The sequence below is a fragment of the Gouania willdenowi genome, chromosome 7, assembly GCF_900634775.1.
Source record: "Gouania willdenowi chromosome 7, fGouWil2.1, whole genome shotgun sequence".
NCBI lineage: Eukaryota > Metazoa > Chordata > Actinopteri > Blenniiformes > Gobiesocidae > Gouania > Gouania willdenowi.
The window spans coordinates 29,337,003-29,355,634 of NC_041050.1; the positions used below are offsets into that span (position 1 = coordinate 29,337,003).

General features: G+C 35.5%; 1 protein-coding gene across 1 annotated transcript; it reads left to right on the forward strand.

Moving 5' to 3' along the window:
* Window positions 1-1,516: 1,516 nt before the first annotated feature.
* slc26a10 (solute carrier family 26 member 10) lies at window positions 1,517-13,845 on the forward strand. Its single transcript, XM_028453450.1, has 18 exons — window positions 1,517-1,799; window positions 2,995-3,105; window positions 3,241-3,398; window positions 5,752-5,916; window positions 8,117-8,269; window positions 8,349-8,431; window positions 10,127-10,274; window positions 10,358-10,471; window positions 10,570-10,647; window positions 10,728-10,823; window positions 11,621-11,727; window positions 11,865-11,934; window positions 12,110-12,292; window positions 12,379-12,433; window positions 12,599-12,687; window positions 13,103-13,157; window positions 13,246-13,352; window positions 13,442-13,845. The coding sequence occupies exons 1-18, from the start codon at window positions 1,517-1,519 to the stop codon at window positions 13,472-13,474; spliced, it is 2,088 nt and encodes a 695-aa protein (XP_028309251.1). The 3' UTR covers window positions 13,475-13,845.
* The last annotated feature ends 4,787 nt before the right edge of the window (window positions 13,846-18,632 follow it).

Here is an 18,632-nt window from a genome sequence, read left to right on the forward strand (position 1 = left end):
TATTATTATTAAACAGAAATAATAATAAAAATATTTGGGGGGTGCAATTTGGCACCCCTCCAACAGATGACGCCCTCAGCGGCCGCCTGTGTTGCCTGTCGGGAAGACCGGCCCTGCGTGATTTCATTTTAATATTACAAATTTTTGGCAATACCAGATAAAACATTTTTCTTCTGAATTCGTTTTTGATTAATCATATCTGTTATACTGTGTTATGAGTAGTCAGAATTAGTGCACAAAGCGACAAGATGCACCAGCTCAGATATTTATATAGTGCATTTCCTTTAGCTAGATTTACGTTTGAGAAAGTGAAAGTATAGAATACAGTTTTGATTTTGTAAGGTTTTTTACTTTAACAATTTTTTAAATCTAATTTTAATCAGTCATTTAAGTTTTTCTTTTTTTTTAATCAATTAGTAAACATTTCAGGCTACCTCATTCCAATTCTAGGGGACCTCACATGGGGTCACGACCCTAAGGTTGAAAAACACAGCCCTACAGTGAACTGTCTTTTTTTTTATTTATTTTATTGTTCTTATTTATTTGTATTTATTTGTATTGATTTGTATTGATTTGTATTTCTTCTTCTTCTTCTTCTTCTTCTTCTTCTTCTTCTTCTTCTTCTTCTTCTTCTTCTTCTTCTTCTTCTTCTTCTTCTTCTTCTTCTTCTTCTTCTTCTTCTTCTTCTTCTTCTTCATCTTCTTCTTCTTCTTCTTCTTATTATTATTATTAAGTTTATACACAAGATGTTTACTGTATGCAAGGGAACCGTGGCAAGATTTATTACCAAAAAAAAAAAAAAAATGTGGTGGGTGAAAATAACTAGTAACTTTTACTTTGAGTACTATTTAAAGGCACACACTGGATTTAAGAGTTGACCCATATTTCGTATTATTATTATCAATTGATTTTTTAAATCAGTTTTATTTCTATTTATTGTTTTTTTGTTTTTTTAATGTGTTTTTTTATTTTTATTAATTGTTTTATACTCATTTAGTGGTGTAGCTCATTTGCATTGTTTTGGTTTTATTGTTTTTGTGATCTCATGTGCAGCACTTTGGAAAGGTTTTGTTGTTTAAATGTGCTGTATAAATAAAGTGGATTGGATTGGACATACGTTTTTCAAATTCTAAATTGTGAGTTTCCCCCTAAATAAAGTCTTCAAAATGTCGAGAAGTTGAATTAAAGAGACATTATTTTGTCTGGTGATCAGGGGGAAGCCTTAGGCATTAGGACCCTGAGGGTTTCCTCTGAGTAGCACACCTTAGGCTGGACATAGATAAGAACAAAGTAGTTTGATACTGTAACAAAAAGGTCAGGCAGGGAGAGATGTCATTGGCTGAGAGGAGGCTGACAGGAAAGTGCCCTGGCCTCAGAGGTCAGGCCGCAGCCTGCCTTATATATATCTATAAACATAGATATGTATATATATATGTGTGTTGTAATGGGCTGCTGTCTGTTTAAACAGCTGCTCCTGTAGGTTTCCATCGGCGTCAGTCATCTTTAAGTGACCGAGATGAGCGCGTCGGTGGCGGTGTACAGGAACATCTACACCGAGGACCGTTTCAAGCAGGCGTTCGGCTCAGAGGACGGTAGCACCAGTAACAGCAGTGGTGGCACTGGTGTGAGGCTGAGGGAGAAGCTGGTGCTGAGGTGTAGCTGCTCACGGAGAGCCTGTGTCCACCTGTTGAAGGAGAAAGTCCCTGTTCTGAGCTGGCTGCCCACATACAGGCTCAAGAAATGGATCCTCGGAGACACCGTGGCTGGACTCACCGTAGGAATCCTTCACATCCCACAGGGTGAGCCACCACTGGTGATGATAGAACATCTGATTTACTTTCCAGGATTCAAACTCACAAAAGGTTTAATACATATGAGATGGAGTTACTACTTAGTAAAGTTAATTACTGCTGATAAAGTTTTTGTATTAATGCTTATTTTCACTGAAACATTGTGACAAATGTGTTTAAGTGTTGCACATTGGGTGTATGGTTTTTGGTATATAATATAATATAATATAATATAATATAATATAATATAATATAATATAACATAATATAATGAAACAATTGCATAAATCAGTGTTGCATGTACATCTCAGATGGAAAATAACCATAAAAAGTGACGACTAAATGCCTAAATTATTTGTCAAAAGTTTTTCATTCTTTAAAATAAATAAATAAATAAATAAATAAATGAGTTAAATAGCATTTAACAAACACTTCTTACCCACAGTTGGTAAAAAGATAAAGACTTCGTAAAAAAACAAAACAGAATATATATGTTGCCTATATACATAAATAGTTTTTGTTACACTGACTCTTGTTGACTTCTTTTATTACTGATTAAACTACCAGTATTTAAAAACAGAATTTATTGTAATCAGTGTTAGTATGTCTTTATTAAGTAAAATTGCTATTGAATACTGATATATAGAAATTAATTATTATTATTGTTATTATTTATTATAATTAATAGAAATAATAATATTAATGATAAATTACTATTTATCAGCATTAACTGGCAATGTTTACTTAATAACTGCACACTAACACTGATAACAATAAATTCTGTTTTATGTACTAGTGTTTTAATCAAAAAGAAGTATCAACAAATATGTATACTATTAACACTGCTCCATGAGATGGATGGATGAGATGGATTACATTTTTGATAGTGAAAAACATTATCATTAGTATAAATTTAATCTAAAAATAAAAACCAAAAATGTAAACTTTTACCTCTGCATTTCCTTTTGCTGTGTTAAATGCCTTGCTCAAGAGCCCATAGTGAGAATGATGACACTCTCCAGCATAATTTCTGTAATCTCAAGGAAAAAAATGTCTCTTTTCACTAAATTATTTTTATCTTGTTGTGTTTAGTTTTACTACAGATTATATAAAGCCTATATTGTCCCTTTATTCCCATTCAAACTTCTGTGAAATAACTCAATACATATTTTATGTTCTAATATATATTTCATCTGTTAAACAGGGATGGCATTTGCCCTTCTTACATCTGTGGCTCCTATATTTGGCCTGTACACCTCCTTCTTCCCTGTTGTCCTCTACATGATTTTTGGCACAGGTCGCCATGTGTCTACAGGTAAGAAAAGACTGCATTCACTCAGATTTACCACGAAGATGGAGAAAAAAAAGTTTGCCACCTATATACAATAAATCAGGGAAATGATTATGCAGCTTGATTTGTGCCATCATTAATACGTCGTGTAATCCTCAGGTACCTTTGCTGTGGTGAGTCTGATGACTGGCTCTGTGGTGGAGCAGTTGGTTCCAGTTCCTCTGGAGCTGAACTCCAGTTCATCTGAAGCTGCTGACTTTGAGGCACAGAGAATAGGGGTGGCCTCTGCTGTAGCACTTCTCTCTGGACTTATTATGGTAAAGAGTTTTGATATATCATACTCAAGTAGAAGTACTGCTACTTGATTGAAATTGTACTCAAATACAAGTTTAAGTAAGTCATACATAAAATACTCAAGTATAAGTAAAAAGTAGCTCAATTAAAGGCACACTGTGTAACTTTTGGCCCAGTGTGTGCGGGGCGTTGTCCGACACCGGGCGGAAGGCGGGTCAGCGGAGGGGGCCGAGTTTCGGTAGCATCTTTTAGCCTCCGGAGAAGCAGTTTTAAACTTTTTGCTTGCCTCGGTCATGACCAGGAGTCGAACAGGCGCAAAAATACTAGCAAAAGCCTTACCCCAATGAGTATATCCGAGCCTGTGGTCACGTGACTGCCTTAAAGTGATACTTTTCTCCAGGCATTCTCCAGGTCACATGACCTGGCCAAAGACGGTCCGTCTCTCCAAACTTACATAGGCGGTATATCAAGAGGGAAGCCTCGCTCAGATCATTGATACTGTCAAGCGCTGCATATTAGCCTGAGGATTCATTTAAAATAACTCGTATGGGTCAACTCTTTAGGTCACAAAGTCCAGTGTGTGCCTTTGAATAGTATTCAAAGTAAAAGTTACTAGTTATTTTCAACCACCACATAATAAATCTTGCCATGGTTCCCTTGCATACAGTAAACTTCTTGTGTATAAACCTAACAATAATAATAATAATAATTATTATTATTATATAGCATTTTATTATAGACACTCATAGGAAGAGACAAGATTTTGCACAATTAGAACTTAATTTATTTTCTACAAAGGCATTGGTATAAAATAAAAAGTTTGTCAAAATGTACAATTCAAAATACAATGAGACCAATGAATTAAATTCAAAATAAAAAGAATGCTTAGGCAAGATAAATAATGATACAAATACAGAAATGTGCAAATATAATACAGATATATAAAGCTTTGATTGTTGTATATGTCTGTATTATATGTGCACATTTTTATTATTTTTATTAACACTTTATAATAATTATCCGTTATAAGTAGTTGATAGATCATTAATAAAGTGTTAGTTAATGAGTTATAATTTGCTATTGCAAACTATTGTGCATGTAAAAATTGAGTTAATATATATTAAGTTATTAGCTTATACATGTTATTAGGACATTATTTTAAAGTTGCAACTATTCCTCAATTATTAACTGTTAATAAATGAGGAATAGTTGCAACTTTAGAATAACATCCCAATAACGTATATAAAGCTTTAACTGATAGTTAACAAGTCAATATTATTATTAATAGCTTATTCATCATCCATTACTAATTTATAAGGCACAGTTATAAATCATTAGCAATCTGTTAGCAAATGTATAACGAACAGTTTATTAATGATCTATTGACTACTTATAACAGATAGTTATTATAAAGTGTTAACATTCTTTTTTTTAAATAAAATAACACCAATTAATTCATTTCAAAATTTAAGAAGTAATCTAAGTATAGTTACATGTATGAACTCTAAAACAGTGCCTTGCCAAACGTGCCTGGTAGAAACCCCAACCTTAACATAGAATGTGCCTTAGACTTGAATGGCACGACTAAGAACACATGAATTATGTTCATTGTGCCTTCATAAACGTTTATGAGGAAACCATGAAATAAAAAAAAATATTACAAAAATAGTAATTGACTCAGTAACGGTTGGGTGTAGAAATGTAACAAATTACTTTACTTCTTTTAAAACATACTTAAAGCTGCTATTTGGAGTTTCTGAGAAAGGTCTCGATGTCCCGCCCTAAACAGCTTCACTTCCTCCCACTGCCTCTCCCAATCTACCAGAAGCCACGACTCCACTTTTCTGCACGCACATCGTGGAACATAATAAGGTTGCATTGATATAGATCTATGGGTCAGATAAGAGCCAAAATCATATTTACCTGTTTGCTGTTGTGACGCGTGGCCTTGTTTCCGTCCACAGTTCCACTTTCACTTTGATTGACAGTCTCAAAAACACAAAGTCGAAGCCTATTGGCTGTGTGATCATTTTCATTTGTATAGGGGTCTATAGGACGAAGGAGGGACTTATATACATTAATGTGTATGAATGACCACCGGCAGTAGACCATTGTAAAAGACTAGTTAAGTATTTTTTCGCATTTCAGAAGAATCATACACAAATATAGATTTATCAGTAACTCTGCGGATATCAGCTTTAAGTACAAGTAAAATGACTGATTTAGAAAGTACACATAAAAGCAACTCAATTACAGTAATGTGAGTACTTGTATTCCATTACTTTCACCTCTGTTTTCACAATGTAACATCCTCTTCTTATGTGGTTGATGATCTTATAATCATACTTTAATATTGTTGCTCATGTGACTCTGCAGCTCTGCATGTTTGGGCTTCAGCTGGGCTTCCTCTCCACGTATCTCTCTGAGCCCATTGTGAAGGCTTTCACCAGTGCTGCAGCCTTCCATGTCACAGTCTCACAGCTGCAAAGCATGCTGGGACTCAGGCTCCCTCGCCACACTGGGACATTTTCTCTCTTCAAGGTAAGCAGTGTGATAAGTATTTTTTTTTTAAAAAAAAGCATCATATATTGTGTCACATTTCAGTTATGTTCAGATATACCAAACAGGGTTGGGGTCAATTATAATTGTAATTGTAAAATATCTTGCTGTTGTAATCATAATTGAATTCAAATTGAGTTCAGATAATTGACTGTGATTGTAATTGGTGTGGAAATTTCATTAAACGCAAAACTGGGAACCATGTTACAGTTCTATGGTTTACACATACGTAGTTAACAGTAAGACTTTTCACACTCTGGAACTGCACATGCGTGACCTGGGAGGTCACAGGTCGAGAGGGATATAAACGTAAACAAGCTCGTTCACTCTGTTGATATTTACAACCTAAGAGCGTTTGTAATTTTATTCCAGAGATCTTTAGTGTTTTAATAGTGTTTATATTATCAATATTACACATATTCAGACTCGAGGAGGGACCAGCGCTTTCCGCTAAAGCCACTTTACGCCGATCCTAGCACTTTTAAAAAAACGATGGGAGCAGCTGCAGCAGTATGGAAGCTAGGGCAGTCCCCTCGCTTCCACACAGGTGACCCCGGGTGCACTAAAACACCAACTACCTGGGTCTCCTGCGGGTGGAATTCAGACTCACACTTTTGATTGTAATGGGTTTTTTTCTGTTTACCTTTATTATTGTTAGTTTATTTTATTTTTTTTGTTTTAACAACTGTAAAGTGTCTTTGAGATTTTTATCTTTTAGCTTATGAATAAAATATATAATTTTTATTGATGGGACAAGCAAGATTTCCGAGTGTGAAAAGCACTATATGAGTTCTTATTTTGAATGGGTTAATTTACGAGGTACACCATTCACTAACCAGGTCCATGATTATTTTTTTAAACTATTATTTTAGTTCAATTTACAAATTTGAGAAAAATCACCTCAATCTCTGTCAGACTCGTTGTCAGCCAAGGAGAGTTTATGTCTCTTGACCATTGAACTCACGCGCAAGAACGGAACGAGAGCGAGTGTTCTTAGAGTGTGAAAAGGCTTAATAATAAAATATGTTCCATATCAACTTTTCCCACTACCTGTGCGTTCTCTTGAGGTTAATTTTACCATTTAAAGAAAACATTTAAATGGAGCGGTATACTGACAAAAAAAAAGGCTCAGACACCCTCACCAAAGACATTAATACCAATATTTTCATGGGTAAGGAAGCCTAGCAAGGTAACCAAGCAATGAAAAACAAATTAGACGATAGATAAGATATTTAGTGTATTTTACAGCTGATTTTAGACATGGATGAAAACTGACCTGTTGTCATAAGAGATGCTAACAGCAAGCTAACACACGAGGGGGCAGGGTTCCCGCAGATCCTTAAAAAGTCTTAGAAGGCATTAAATTCATGAATCTAAAAATAAGGGCTTAATTGTCATTAAAATGAATTTGCAATTAGTCTCATGTTTCAAAATAAATGGTAACATTTGTTTTTTTTCTTTTATATACATATTATTTACGGTAACATCATGCATTCAGGACAGTGGAAACAACTACAAAACAGTGACTCTGTTGCAGCGGGACGTCCTGCTTTTAGCGACTGTTAACAACATGGGGAAATGTAAATTTATACAAAATTGTCTGTCCAACGAAGATTTTACTTAATAGCTCTTCTTAATAGTTTTTATTCTTTTTATAATTTTGTTCTTTCATAGATTTCTGGCTATTTTTGTAGTCCTCTTGTGTATTTTGAGTGATTCTGATGATTTGCGTCTGTTTTTCTTGTGTATTTTACTGTCATTTTGTGTGTTTACTTTGGGGGCCGCCAGTTGCACGTCTGCACTAGACACTGTAAAAAATGTACCCTAACCCTATGTAATATATGTGGCATTTTTTGTCCCTAAATGTTGTATTACTGTGAAGTCGGTCTTAATTATGATTTCAAATGGCATTGAAAAGTCTTCAAAAACCCTGTCAGGAACCCTGGGCGGTCATGTTTTATGGGTTCATTTATTTCAGGCTCAATAATTGTGATTAATTGAATTTGAACTTTAGTAATTGACAATGTAATTGTAATCGACTTCTATGGGAAAAATTATAATTGGAAAAAATGTCAGTCATTGTAATCGTAATTGAGTTGTAATTGAACATGGACAATTGAGGAAGGTAATTGTAATTGAAAAATGTAATTGACCCCTGATACCAAATGATTTCTGTACTCAGACTTTAGCTTCGGTCATGGAGAACTTGCCTCACACCAACATGGCTGAGCTGCTGATGTCTTTGGTGTGTTTGGCGGTCCTGGTCCCGGTTAAGGAGATCAACATGAGGTACCGACATCGCCTACGGACGCCAATTCCTGTGGAGATCCTGACAGTAAGTCAGAGAGGTTTTATTAATGTTAAATGTATTAATTCCACTCTTGTTAATGTCCATTTTTGATTCATCTCTCCAGGTGATCATTGCTACAGTTGTAGCTTACGCAACCTCGCTGAACTCTGCTTACGACATTGAGATAGTTGGTCATATTCCTGCTGGGTAATTTTTTTTATTTACTGATAGAAAAATAAATCGTTGTGTACGGCCCGAGGTCAGTGTATGTTTCTGTTCAGAAAAGGAAATCAAAAAACAAAGAATGATTGTTGATTTGATTTTAGTTTATAAATTCAAGGCATATTTCTTTATTTGAATCAAGAAGGGATAAACAAACATTTAAAAATCATTTGACTCAAAATTTTTGTTTCAAAAACCAAAAACAGAAATACCAGAGGACAAAAACAAAAAAAAAAAACGCCCGTTTTTCATTATGGTGAGACCGGAAGTCATTCCTTTCAAAATAAGAGCACATATGAAGATGCTGCTGTTTTTCTGGTGATTTCTGCAGATGACAAGCCCTGTTTTGCCAATTCAAAAAATGATTTTGGAGTACAGTTTCAAAGCAGGGAAAATATAGAGATAATTCATTTATTTTGGCACCAGAAAAACAGCATAATGCTAATTTTTGTTTTTGTCCTCTGGTTTTTAAGTTTTTTTTGATTTTCGAAACGAAAATGAATTGTTTATCCCTTCTTGACCCTGATAGAGAAAATACTGTGTACCCTTTGTTTTTTGGTTATTCCGTATTAAAACCAAATCAAAATAACAAATAAACAGTGTGGTTATTTTGTTTTACTGACTTAAAACCAAAACAGAAATACAGAAATATCAAAAACCAGACAAGTAGCGTTTTTTTGTTTTAAAATTAAATCTTCTGTTTGTGTGATATTTGGATATTTGGGGGAAACTAGGGTGAGAGCTTCTTGTTTTAAGGTCACCACACAGAGCGACCCACAGACGGACTTTTACTCTGCTGCATTTGATAAAAATGATCTTGTCTCATGTTGTCCACCTCACACCGATGGCAAAGAGGCGTAATTTGTGTGTCGATGACGTTTCGTTTAAGAGTTATTGATGCTGGGAGTCCGAGTCTGTGAATATCTGCCAAATAAATTGGTGATTATCGACTGACGCTGGTGTGAGGAACAATGGATGTTAAAACTTCTACGAATTGACACTTTTTCAAAAAGAATTACAGCTTTTTTAAGGACAGTAAAGATATATTTTTTGCACGTTATAATACCGTAAGCCACTAACGGCAGCCATCAACACAGACGGAAGTTGATCACAAGAAATGAGGAGCAACAGTCGATTCATTACACCACCTCTGGTTCCTTTAATCACATATCATGTGCATGTTTTACGTAACATCCATTTTTTGTTTTGATTTATTTATGTATTAAGAACGTTTGAATTCACCAGTTCATCAGTCATGTGATTTATGCGTTGCTCCTTTTTTTGTCCAGGAGTAAAAGTCTGCCCCCGTCTGTGGGTCCCCTCTGTGTGGTGAGCTTAAAACATGAAGCGCTCGTCCATAGTTTCCCGACACAACAAGATTTAATTTTAAAACAAAAAAAAAACAAAAATGCTGCTCTTCTGGATTTTGATTTTTCTGTTTTGGTTTTAAGTCAGTAAAACAAAATAACCACACTGTTTATTTGTTATTTTGCTTTGGTTTTAAAATGGAATAACCAAAGAACGAAGGGTACACGAATTAAGACATTTGAAATCAAAAATGTTTTTTTAGTTTTTTGCTTTCCTTTTCTGAATGGGAAATTCAATGACCAAATCATACACTGACCGGCCCGACCAGTTTATTGACCAATTGCTTCTCTTTTTTTCCTCTTCCATTCTCAGATTTCCAAAGCCAAAGATGCCTGCCATTCACACATTCCCTGACATCGCTGGAGACACAATTGCCATAACATTTGTTGGTTATGCCGTGTCAGTCTCACTGGCAATGATTTACGCTGATAAACATGGTTATTCCATACACCCCAATCAGGTAAACACAGTAAGATAATAGTCGCTTTTCTGTTGAATGGATGTGTGCGTTTACTTTTTCCTTTTAAATGTATCCCATTCCAGGAGCTGCTTGCTCATGGAATCTCCAACACAGTTTCCTCCTTTTTTACATGTTTTCCCAGTTCAGCCACTCTCGCCACCACTAACATACTGGAGAGTGCTGGAGGATACACTCAGGTAAGAAAGTACAAGCGTATATATTCTCCCAAAAATGATTTATTTTTTTTTCTCTATCCATCGGCTCACGGCTGTGCATTGTTTGTGTATTCCTGTAGCTTTCTGGTTTGTTCACCACTTTGGTTGTCCTGATTGTCCTGCTGCTCATTGGTCCACTGTTCTACTTCCTGCCAAAGGTACGCACATAAACTTGTATGCTACTTAGTGCTTAAAAAAAAAAGACAAAGTACATTTTTTTATTTTTATTTTTTTTCAGGCAGTCCTGGCGTGCATCAATGTCACCAGCCTGCGACAAATGTTCCTGCAGTTTAAGGATTTACCTGAGCTGTGGAGAATCAGCAGGATAGACTTTGTAAGGCCATTTGATTCTAATGTCTCATATGAATAAGATTATAGACTGAATTGAACTATTTTTCAACATGTAAACACACCAAACACACAAAAATATAAATAAACAATAAAATCAGTTTTCTCTTCATGATTCTGGGATTTTTACATGTCAAGTAAGTTTAGGATAGCATAGATGGGTCAAGGATTTCATTGCATGATATTTCATAAAATGGGCATCATCTGGCAAGGTTTGCATGAATATTATGATGGAAATTAAAATACAAATACATACACTGGACTATAACTAAAATAGGGCAGAAAATAAATACATTTAAATAGATAGTTAGATAGTAACTTATTTTCTTACTAAATTACAAAATTAATTCAGTAACATTTAAAAAAAAGAAAATGTTATTCTGTTATTCAAAGTGAGTGCATATATATTAAGTTACTACATAATTGGTATCATTTTATGCATTTAAAACCTTTTTTAACTTAAAGAAATACGGTAGTCAACCATTCAAGTTCACTTGTTATTTTTTACTGTCAGTATATGGTGGGAACCACTGAGAGTGGGGACAAAAACAACAAAAACTTATCGGAGCGCTTATATTGGAGTTTTTAGGTGCAGTCCGATAAAATCCGATATTCGTTTTCTGGCTGATATTGGACCGATATCAATATCGGATCGGGAAACCCTTTAAAAGAAATGCAGTTAGACGGAATAATTACATGTAGGTGTCACGACATTGATCCAAATACAAGATAAACAGAATATGATTCTTTTATCTTACAGCATCTTTTTCTGTGTGTGTGTAGTTGGTTTGGATGGTAACATGGCTGTCTGTGGTCGTACTTAACGTGGACCTCGGCCTGGCCATCGGGGTGGTTTTTTCCATGATGACCGTCATCTGCCGCACACAAAGGTACACCTCATATTTACTCTGCTCAAATATTAGTGGAAGCAGTAAGATAATTCAATATTGCTTGTAGAAGATATAACTTTAAAGTCATAATATTTATAGTGTGTACATCATGTATCATACTTTGCTCTCATCCACAGGGCTGGCTGTTCAGTCCTGGGCCAAGCCAACAATACAGAAATTTACAGGCCGGTGGAGAAGCACAGCAAGGTGATCTATAGTCACTGTATATATATATATATATATATATATACACATATTTAACATAAATAGAAACTGTTTTGTATCTTCGGCCTCATTTACAATGCGCCTCGGGGTTTTTTCCCATCCTATTAATTTCGGAGATTTCCTAGATTAAAGAGACATCCGTCTGGATTTATTTCAGTGCTATGAAGTGCCAGGAGTGAAGATTCTGACTTACAACGGGCCAATTTATTACGGAAACCGTAGCTTCTTCAGGGAGGAAATGAGCAGGCTGTTGGGCCTGACACCAGAAAATATACGAAGCAGAGAGAAGGCCAGGAAAGCTCTGGAGAAACGGGAAAGAGAGACCACCGTCAACACTGTGGTATGTGTTGATAATTTTGGAAACAAACAAATCAGATGTTAATTTAACCCAGTATGAATAAAATCTCACACTATTGTGTTTTCTAGGAAAGAGGCATTGCCAACACATCCTTTTCTTCTGAACATGAAATCTTTAAATCAGGCGAGTAAAGGTGTATAAAGCCAGCATTGATTGTTCATTGTTACCATGTACAGCTTTGTGTACTACAGTGTCATTCAAAAAAATAGACTTTTTTCCTTTTTAAATGCTATTGCAGTGCAAATAATTTTGAGTAAAGTGGGGATTTTTCTTTTTTTCCATCTGCAGAAACATCTGAGAGTGACATCCAGGCAGTGTTAATCGATTGCAGCAGTGTGATCTTTGTGGATGTTGCCGGAGCAAGACTTTTTATAAAAGTAAAATCACTTGAACAAAAAACAAAAACAAGTTTTGTTTTGTTCTGCCGCTACAAATATATATATATATATATATATATATATATATATATATTTGTATCAATCAAACAAAAATGTATTCAAACATAAATCACAATTTAAAAATATATTCCAAGACTGAAACAGGCAGAAGTATATGCCCAACATAAATTACAACATTCAAGTTACCTTTTCCAGTAATACACTCAAAAGAAATGCAAGCATTCGACAAGTACATTAGAGTTGCCTTTTTTCAAATAATGCAATTTTTTTTAATATATTTATACATGTTTCTTTTTCTTTTCTTTTCTATACTAATTTTAACAAAAAACAAATGTATTTCTACTGCTTCACATAACTTTTCATATTTTGACATTTTCTTTTTTTTCTCTCACAGATTTGCACTGAATGCCAGAAAATCGGAGTTCATGTTTATTTATCAAACTGTAACGGTGAGATCTGTGTGTTTAAATAGCTTCTAATTACAATTGTTTTCAATGCAGATTTGTTTTGGGTAAACTCTCGTCCTGCTTCTTACAGAGAACGTCCTAAAGATCCTCACATCTAGTGGTCTAATGAACTACATGAACCCTCAACATATTTTTGTCACTGTCCATGATGCTGTGGTGTTTATTCAACAGCAGAAGGTAAAAGTCTGTCTTTCATTACAATTGTTTATGGGATTGTTTGGAATAAAGATGCTCTCATTTTGTTTTGTGGCTTTTTTTTTTTTTAGGAAAAACCTCCAGAAAACACAGTTTGGGTTTGAGCCGCGACGACACTGGCGAGCCATGGTGCATTCAACCTTCAGGTCTACACTGTGCCTTATAGCTATTCATTTATAAATGTTATCTCTGTTTTCTTTGTCCTTTTCGACTCAGTGCTGCACTTAAAGCTGCAGGAGATAATATTTTTTTAATCCGATAAAGACATTGGCCTCATTGATCATTTAGTTAAAAAAATATGCAAAAAGTTGAAATTGCTGCTTGAAAGTTTGTTTTGAGCTCCACTATAAACACTCGATTTATTAACATACTTTAAAAAGGTCTGTGCATTGCATTGTGGGACTTGGAATCCCATAGACGGATGCATAGAAGTTGTTACTTTGTTCTTCCTCTGCCAAAGTGACTTCCCAACATATTTCAGGTGTTTTCACAGACTGAAAACTAGAGATGTCCTGCTCCAGCACTTCTATCCATAGGTGACTGTGGTTCACACTCCAACAAAGTAACCTACTGATGCTGACTATGGTTCTCTGTTTGAGTAACATCACCTGATCAAGCCTTTTCCAACAATCCACATTACAAAATAAGTTATAAAAGTGTGTATGATTCATGCTGATATTGTATCGGATCGATATCGGTATCGGTGGATACGTAAGGATGCAATATCGGTATCATATCATCGGGACATCCCTATTTTAAAACAATGGTGGATGTTTTTTTTTAGGATTTACACGGAAACATCTGAATCCAGTCGAAATTGAATGTATCGTAGATTAGTGAAGAAACGCGTATGAGTACAATACTATGCAAAACAGATGAACAGTAACAATGTCAATATATTTAGATTTTTTTTTTTTAAACACTAATATTTATTTAGTTACCATCTGCCAAAAATATTCCGTTTTGAGAAACTCCCATAGAGATGGTTGCTCTCGTCTTTTTTGTTGTATATAAGTCTCATTTTGTTGTGTATATATATATAAAATGGTATTTGCTTGAAATATTTACTTCTGTTATATATATATATATTATGAAAATCTGCAACACTGTAAAATCCTTCCTTTTGTGTAGGAATTTTTAACATTCTACAGATCAATTGTGTTTGTATTTGGTATTTTGTACAACCTGTGGCGGCTTTGGCAATAAATAAAATCAGAGCTACAATAAGCAAATGTAAAAATTCACTTTTAGAGGCATTTGTGTAAGATTTATAATACAACATGAACTCATAGTTGTTAAATGTGGCTCGTAAAGAATGTGTCAATGTCATGATCTGAACAGGGAAGAAGAAAAGTCTTTGTATTTGGGTAATTGTAAGGTTTTAACATATAATATGCACACATTTAAAGTAATCTATTATCACTGGTTTATTTAATAATCTTAACACTGAAAAACAAATTATTTATTGGTACGATTTATATTTCAAGTACCATGACCTGATAAAACAGTAGCGTGAGTTCAAAAACAGGACACACACAAAAAAAATCTGTAATTATTGCCTTTCTTGATGTTAGATGGCCAGGTTATTATTTTTACTCTGCATATTTCAAAGAGGCCTCTAGACACCGTGCCCTTTGGGTTTTCTCTTTTAAAGCTCAAGGAGTGTTTCGCTAATTGGAAAGAAGTAGTCCACTTCAATTAGAACATTATACACACGGCTCTGGCCAAATGTTTATTATGCCAGATTATTACCACCAAGTGGACTAACATAAGCAACAAACACACACAACTTATTCAAAACGTGTCTATTATTAAAGTGTTGAGTTACAAAATGAAGCCTAAACTAAATGGTGGTGATGAAAGAAAAAAAATGAAGGGATAAAAAGTAGGGTTTCTGAACATGTTGAGTGTTATACATGCTTTAAAAAAAAAAAAGTAGGCCTCATTATCAATGCTCTTCTAATATGGCCTGCAGACTAAATATAGTAACATCTTTTGGAAGTTAATAAAATCAATAAAATTCTATTTTGGTGTATAATAATTTTAATGAATGCCTGAATTTAGCCTTTTCTTCCAGAAGATGTGAGGCACAGACAGACGTAATTAATCATCTCAAATTCCCAAGTGGTTATAATAGATTTTGTAAGACAAATTTACAAAACCAATAATGTCAATATTATTTTTTTTAGTCAACAATTCATTTATATATTTAAACATGATCATACAGGACTCAAAAAGATAATAAATTGATCATAATTGAGCTAATTTTGTAGCAAAGTTAGCAAATATGTTTGGAGTTGTAGTTATAGAGTTTGCAGTATTTCGGATTTGTGTAAAGTTAGTAGTTGGTGATTTTTCTCCATCTTTAAAAACACAACGTGTTTGTGGTTTAGAGTCTCCCTCCTGTGGTCATAGTGAGGATGTACACGTGGCCGGAAGCTGCGTCACGAAGACCTGGACAGGATCAAAGGACTCGTGCTAAAAAAAAAAAAAAAAAACTCGTGCCTCGTGCTAATACCTTATTTCTTAAAACAAATAAAAAAGTGACATTCCTGCAATTTCATGTTAGGAAAAATCATCATAGGAGGCCAATTGAAATGAGTTTGAAAATAAAATATCTAGAGCAAAATATTAAGTGATATTGTTACAATCCTCTGATCCCAGTAATTATACTGAAAACTAATTCATTCATTCATTGTGGCTAACGGAAAAAAAAAAATATGAAGGCAAAAATTAGCTTTATAGCCTAAAAAAAGGCATGTGTTTAAAAAATAAAAAATACATGCCTTTGTTTTATATCTTTTGTTTAAAATACAGTAAATCACAGTTTATAAATCACTCCTACCTCTGAGTATCTCTGTGCTTCCAGCTGTTTTTATTCCCAATTATTTACACTAAAGATGCTACCTTGTGTCTATTGTTTTTATTTTTGATGAATAAGGAGTAAAATGATTTTTTAAAGCAAAAAGCTGGTAGTAATATGTATTATATACATAGCCCTCTGTTTTTAAATGTCTTTAGACCTAAATATCTTCAAAGCAATTGAATTCAAGTTAACAAATTCATATGATCACACAGGCTGAGGTAAAAACTAAAGGAAACAGAGAACCTTTGTTGAAGTAAGTTAACTACATGAACATCTTTTTGAAATTGTGCCTCAAATATGAACATTTAACATATTGTCACATATTTCTGCTTCCTCATTCAACAAACAATAAACAGACATGTCTTAGTTGCCTTTACAGGGGGGTTATTGGTCAGTTACCAGATTTTGTGAACTCAAGCTAAAAAACAAAATCCTGGTTTGCGTTCCATCCAACAGTACATCTGATGATATCAGTGAGAAACTGATCAAAGCATGTATCAAGACAAAGTGTATCATTTTTACTCCAAAAGCTTCCCTTCGAGAAGAATTCCCTCAACAACAAATGTGGCTTTATTCATTTCTATACATTCAACAGAATGATTCTCCGAGGATATATTTTCCTGGGCTTGTGAGCTTGAGTACTTTCTATTTCAAATTTGTTGCGATATGTCGAAGCCGGGCCTGGCTGTACATCAACTTCCCCTTCTGGTAACACACCCTGATTAAACAACAACAAAACGTGCGGCGTCTGCAGTGATGCAGAGTCTGCACCAGTCCGTCATTGTAAAGAGGGAGCTGAGCCAAAAAGCAAAGCTCTCGATTTACAGGTCGGTCTACGTTCCAACCCTCACCTATGGTCATGAACTTTGGGTCATGACCGAAAGAACAAGATCACGGGTACAAGCGGCCGAAATGAGTTTCCTCCGTAGGGTGGCTGGGCTCTCCCTTAGAGATAGGGTGAGAAGCTCAGTCATTCGGGAGGGGCTCAAAGTAGAGTCGCTGCTCCTCCGCATCGAGAAGAGCCAGATGAGGTGGCTCGGGCACCTAATTAGGATGCCCCCTGAACGCCTCCCTAGTGAGGCGTTCAGGGCACGTCCCTCCGGAAGGAGGCCCCCGGGGAAGACCCAGGACACGCTGGAGAGACTATGTCTCTCGGCTGGCCTGGGAACGTCTCGGGGTCCCCCCGGAAGAGCTGGAGGAAGTGGCCGGGGAGAGGGAAGTCTGGGCCTCCCTACTGAGGATGCTGCCCCCGCGACCCGGAAACGGCTAAGCGGGAGAAGATGGATGGATGGAAAACGGTTTTTCCAATGTCCCTTTTACAGCTATTACCAGTAACAAGAATGCTATAGTGGTCAGCTATTTTCTTTAGGTCCTCTTTCTTACATGAGTTGATGAACCCTGCGCTGGGTGTTTTAAAAAACTCTGATAAGGAAGCCAGCATTAAATCACTAAAACCACAACAGAACTACTAACCTTTACTGCTTTAAATGCACTTGGGCTAGTGTTTCCTATGACAGAGAGCCTCCCTCTGACAGGAGAACTAGTTAACTCAACCCTCTCTTCGTGTGGGGTACTTATGTACTTTAGCCCATCAGCTCGGGAAAGCAACCGGGGGGTGGGGTGTCAGGGCCATGACAGGGTTAACCCAATGGGAATGGGCACTGGGGGTGTGCTGTGCATTGCCATGTATCTGACGATAAGATACGATTCACGATTTCCATGTCACAATACAATATATCCCGATACTAAACACTACGATGTAGATTGCGATATACATTTTTAAATGAAATAAATAATAGAAACATATATTTGACCTTTTTGTCTGCTTTTAATATCATTCCATCTTTTGTTGACTTTGCCATCACATTGTGTCCCTCCTCCTTATATTCCCATTTGTTTGTGTTGAAATGACCAGACTTTGTTTGCTGTTTGGAAACCTTTATTTTCTCCAGTTTTTAGTTGGAGGTACTTCACAAAGGAAAACTATCTCAATAAACAGATTTAAAAAAAATATAAAAAGCACAGATTTATAAAAACTTTACCTTAACAATGACAACATTTTAAATCCCTGATGTTATTAAAAAGTAACTACACACCAAACCAACTTTTTTCTGCTGAATACCTTATGTATTTGGGTATTAAGTAGTGCTGTTGATTGATCCTAGTCCTACTCTTTACATTCTCATAAAAGTATTTTAATTTTGCGTATTTAGCTGTGAAATGTTTGTTATATGGCCACGAAGGGTTGAACACCGGCTATTACAACTGAATTTTGCCATAGGCTGAAACAGATTCTTTAAGGTTCCCCTGCGTCATCACTTTCACTGTTGGTCCCGCCCCTCCTATAAAAGCTGAGAGAAGGGAGGAGGGTTTCCTCCAATCACAGCCCTGTGAAG

What these genes read in the sequence shown, in the direction of transcription:
- slc26a10 (XM_028453450.1), top strand. Translation starts at nt 1,517, where the DNA reads ATGAGCGCGTCGGTGGCGGTGTACAGGAACATCTACACCGAGGACCGT. An exon ending in GTTGGTCATATTCCTGCTGG is followed by an intron (nt 8,432 to 10,126) that starts GTAATTTTTTTT and finishes TTCCATTCTCAG; the next exon opens with ATTTCCAAAGCCAAAGATGC. An exon ending in GAATCAGCAGGATAGACTTT is followed by an intron (nt 10,824 to 11,620) that starts GTAAGGCCATTT and finishes GTGTGTGTGTAG; the next exon opens with TTGGTTTGGATGGTAACATG.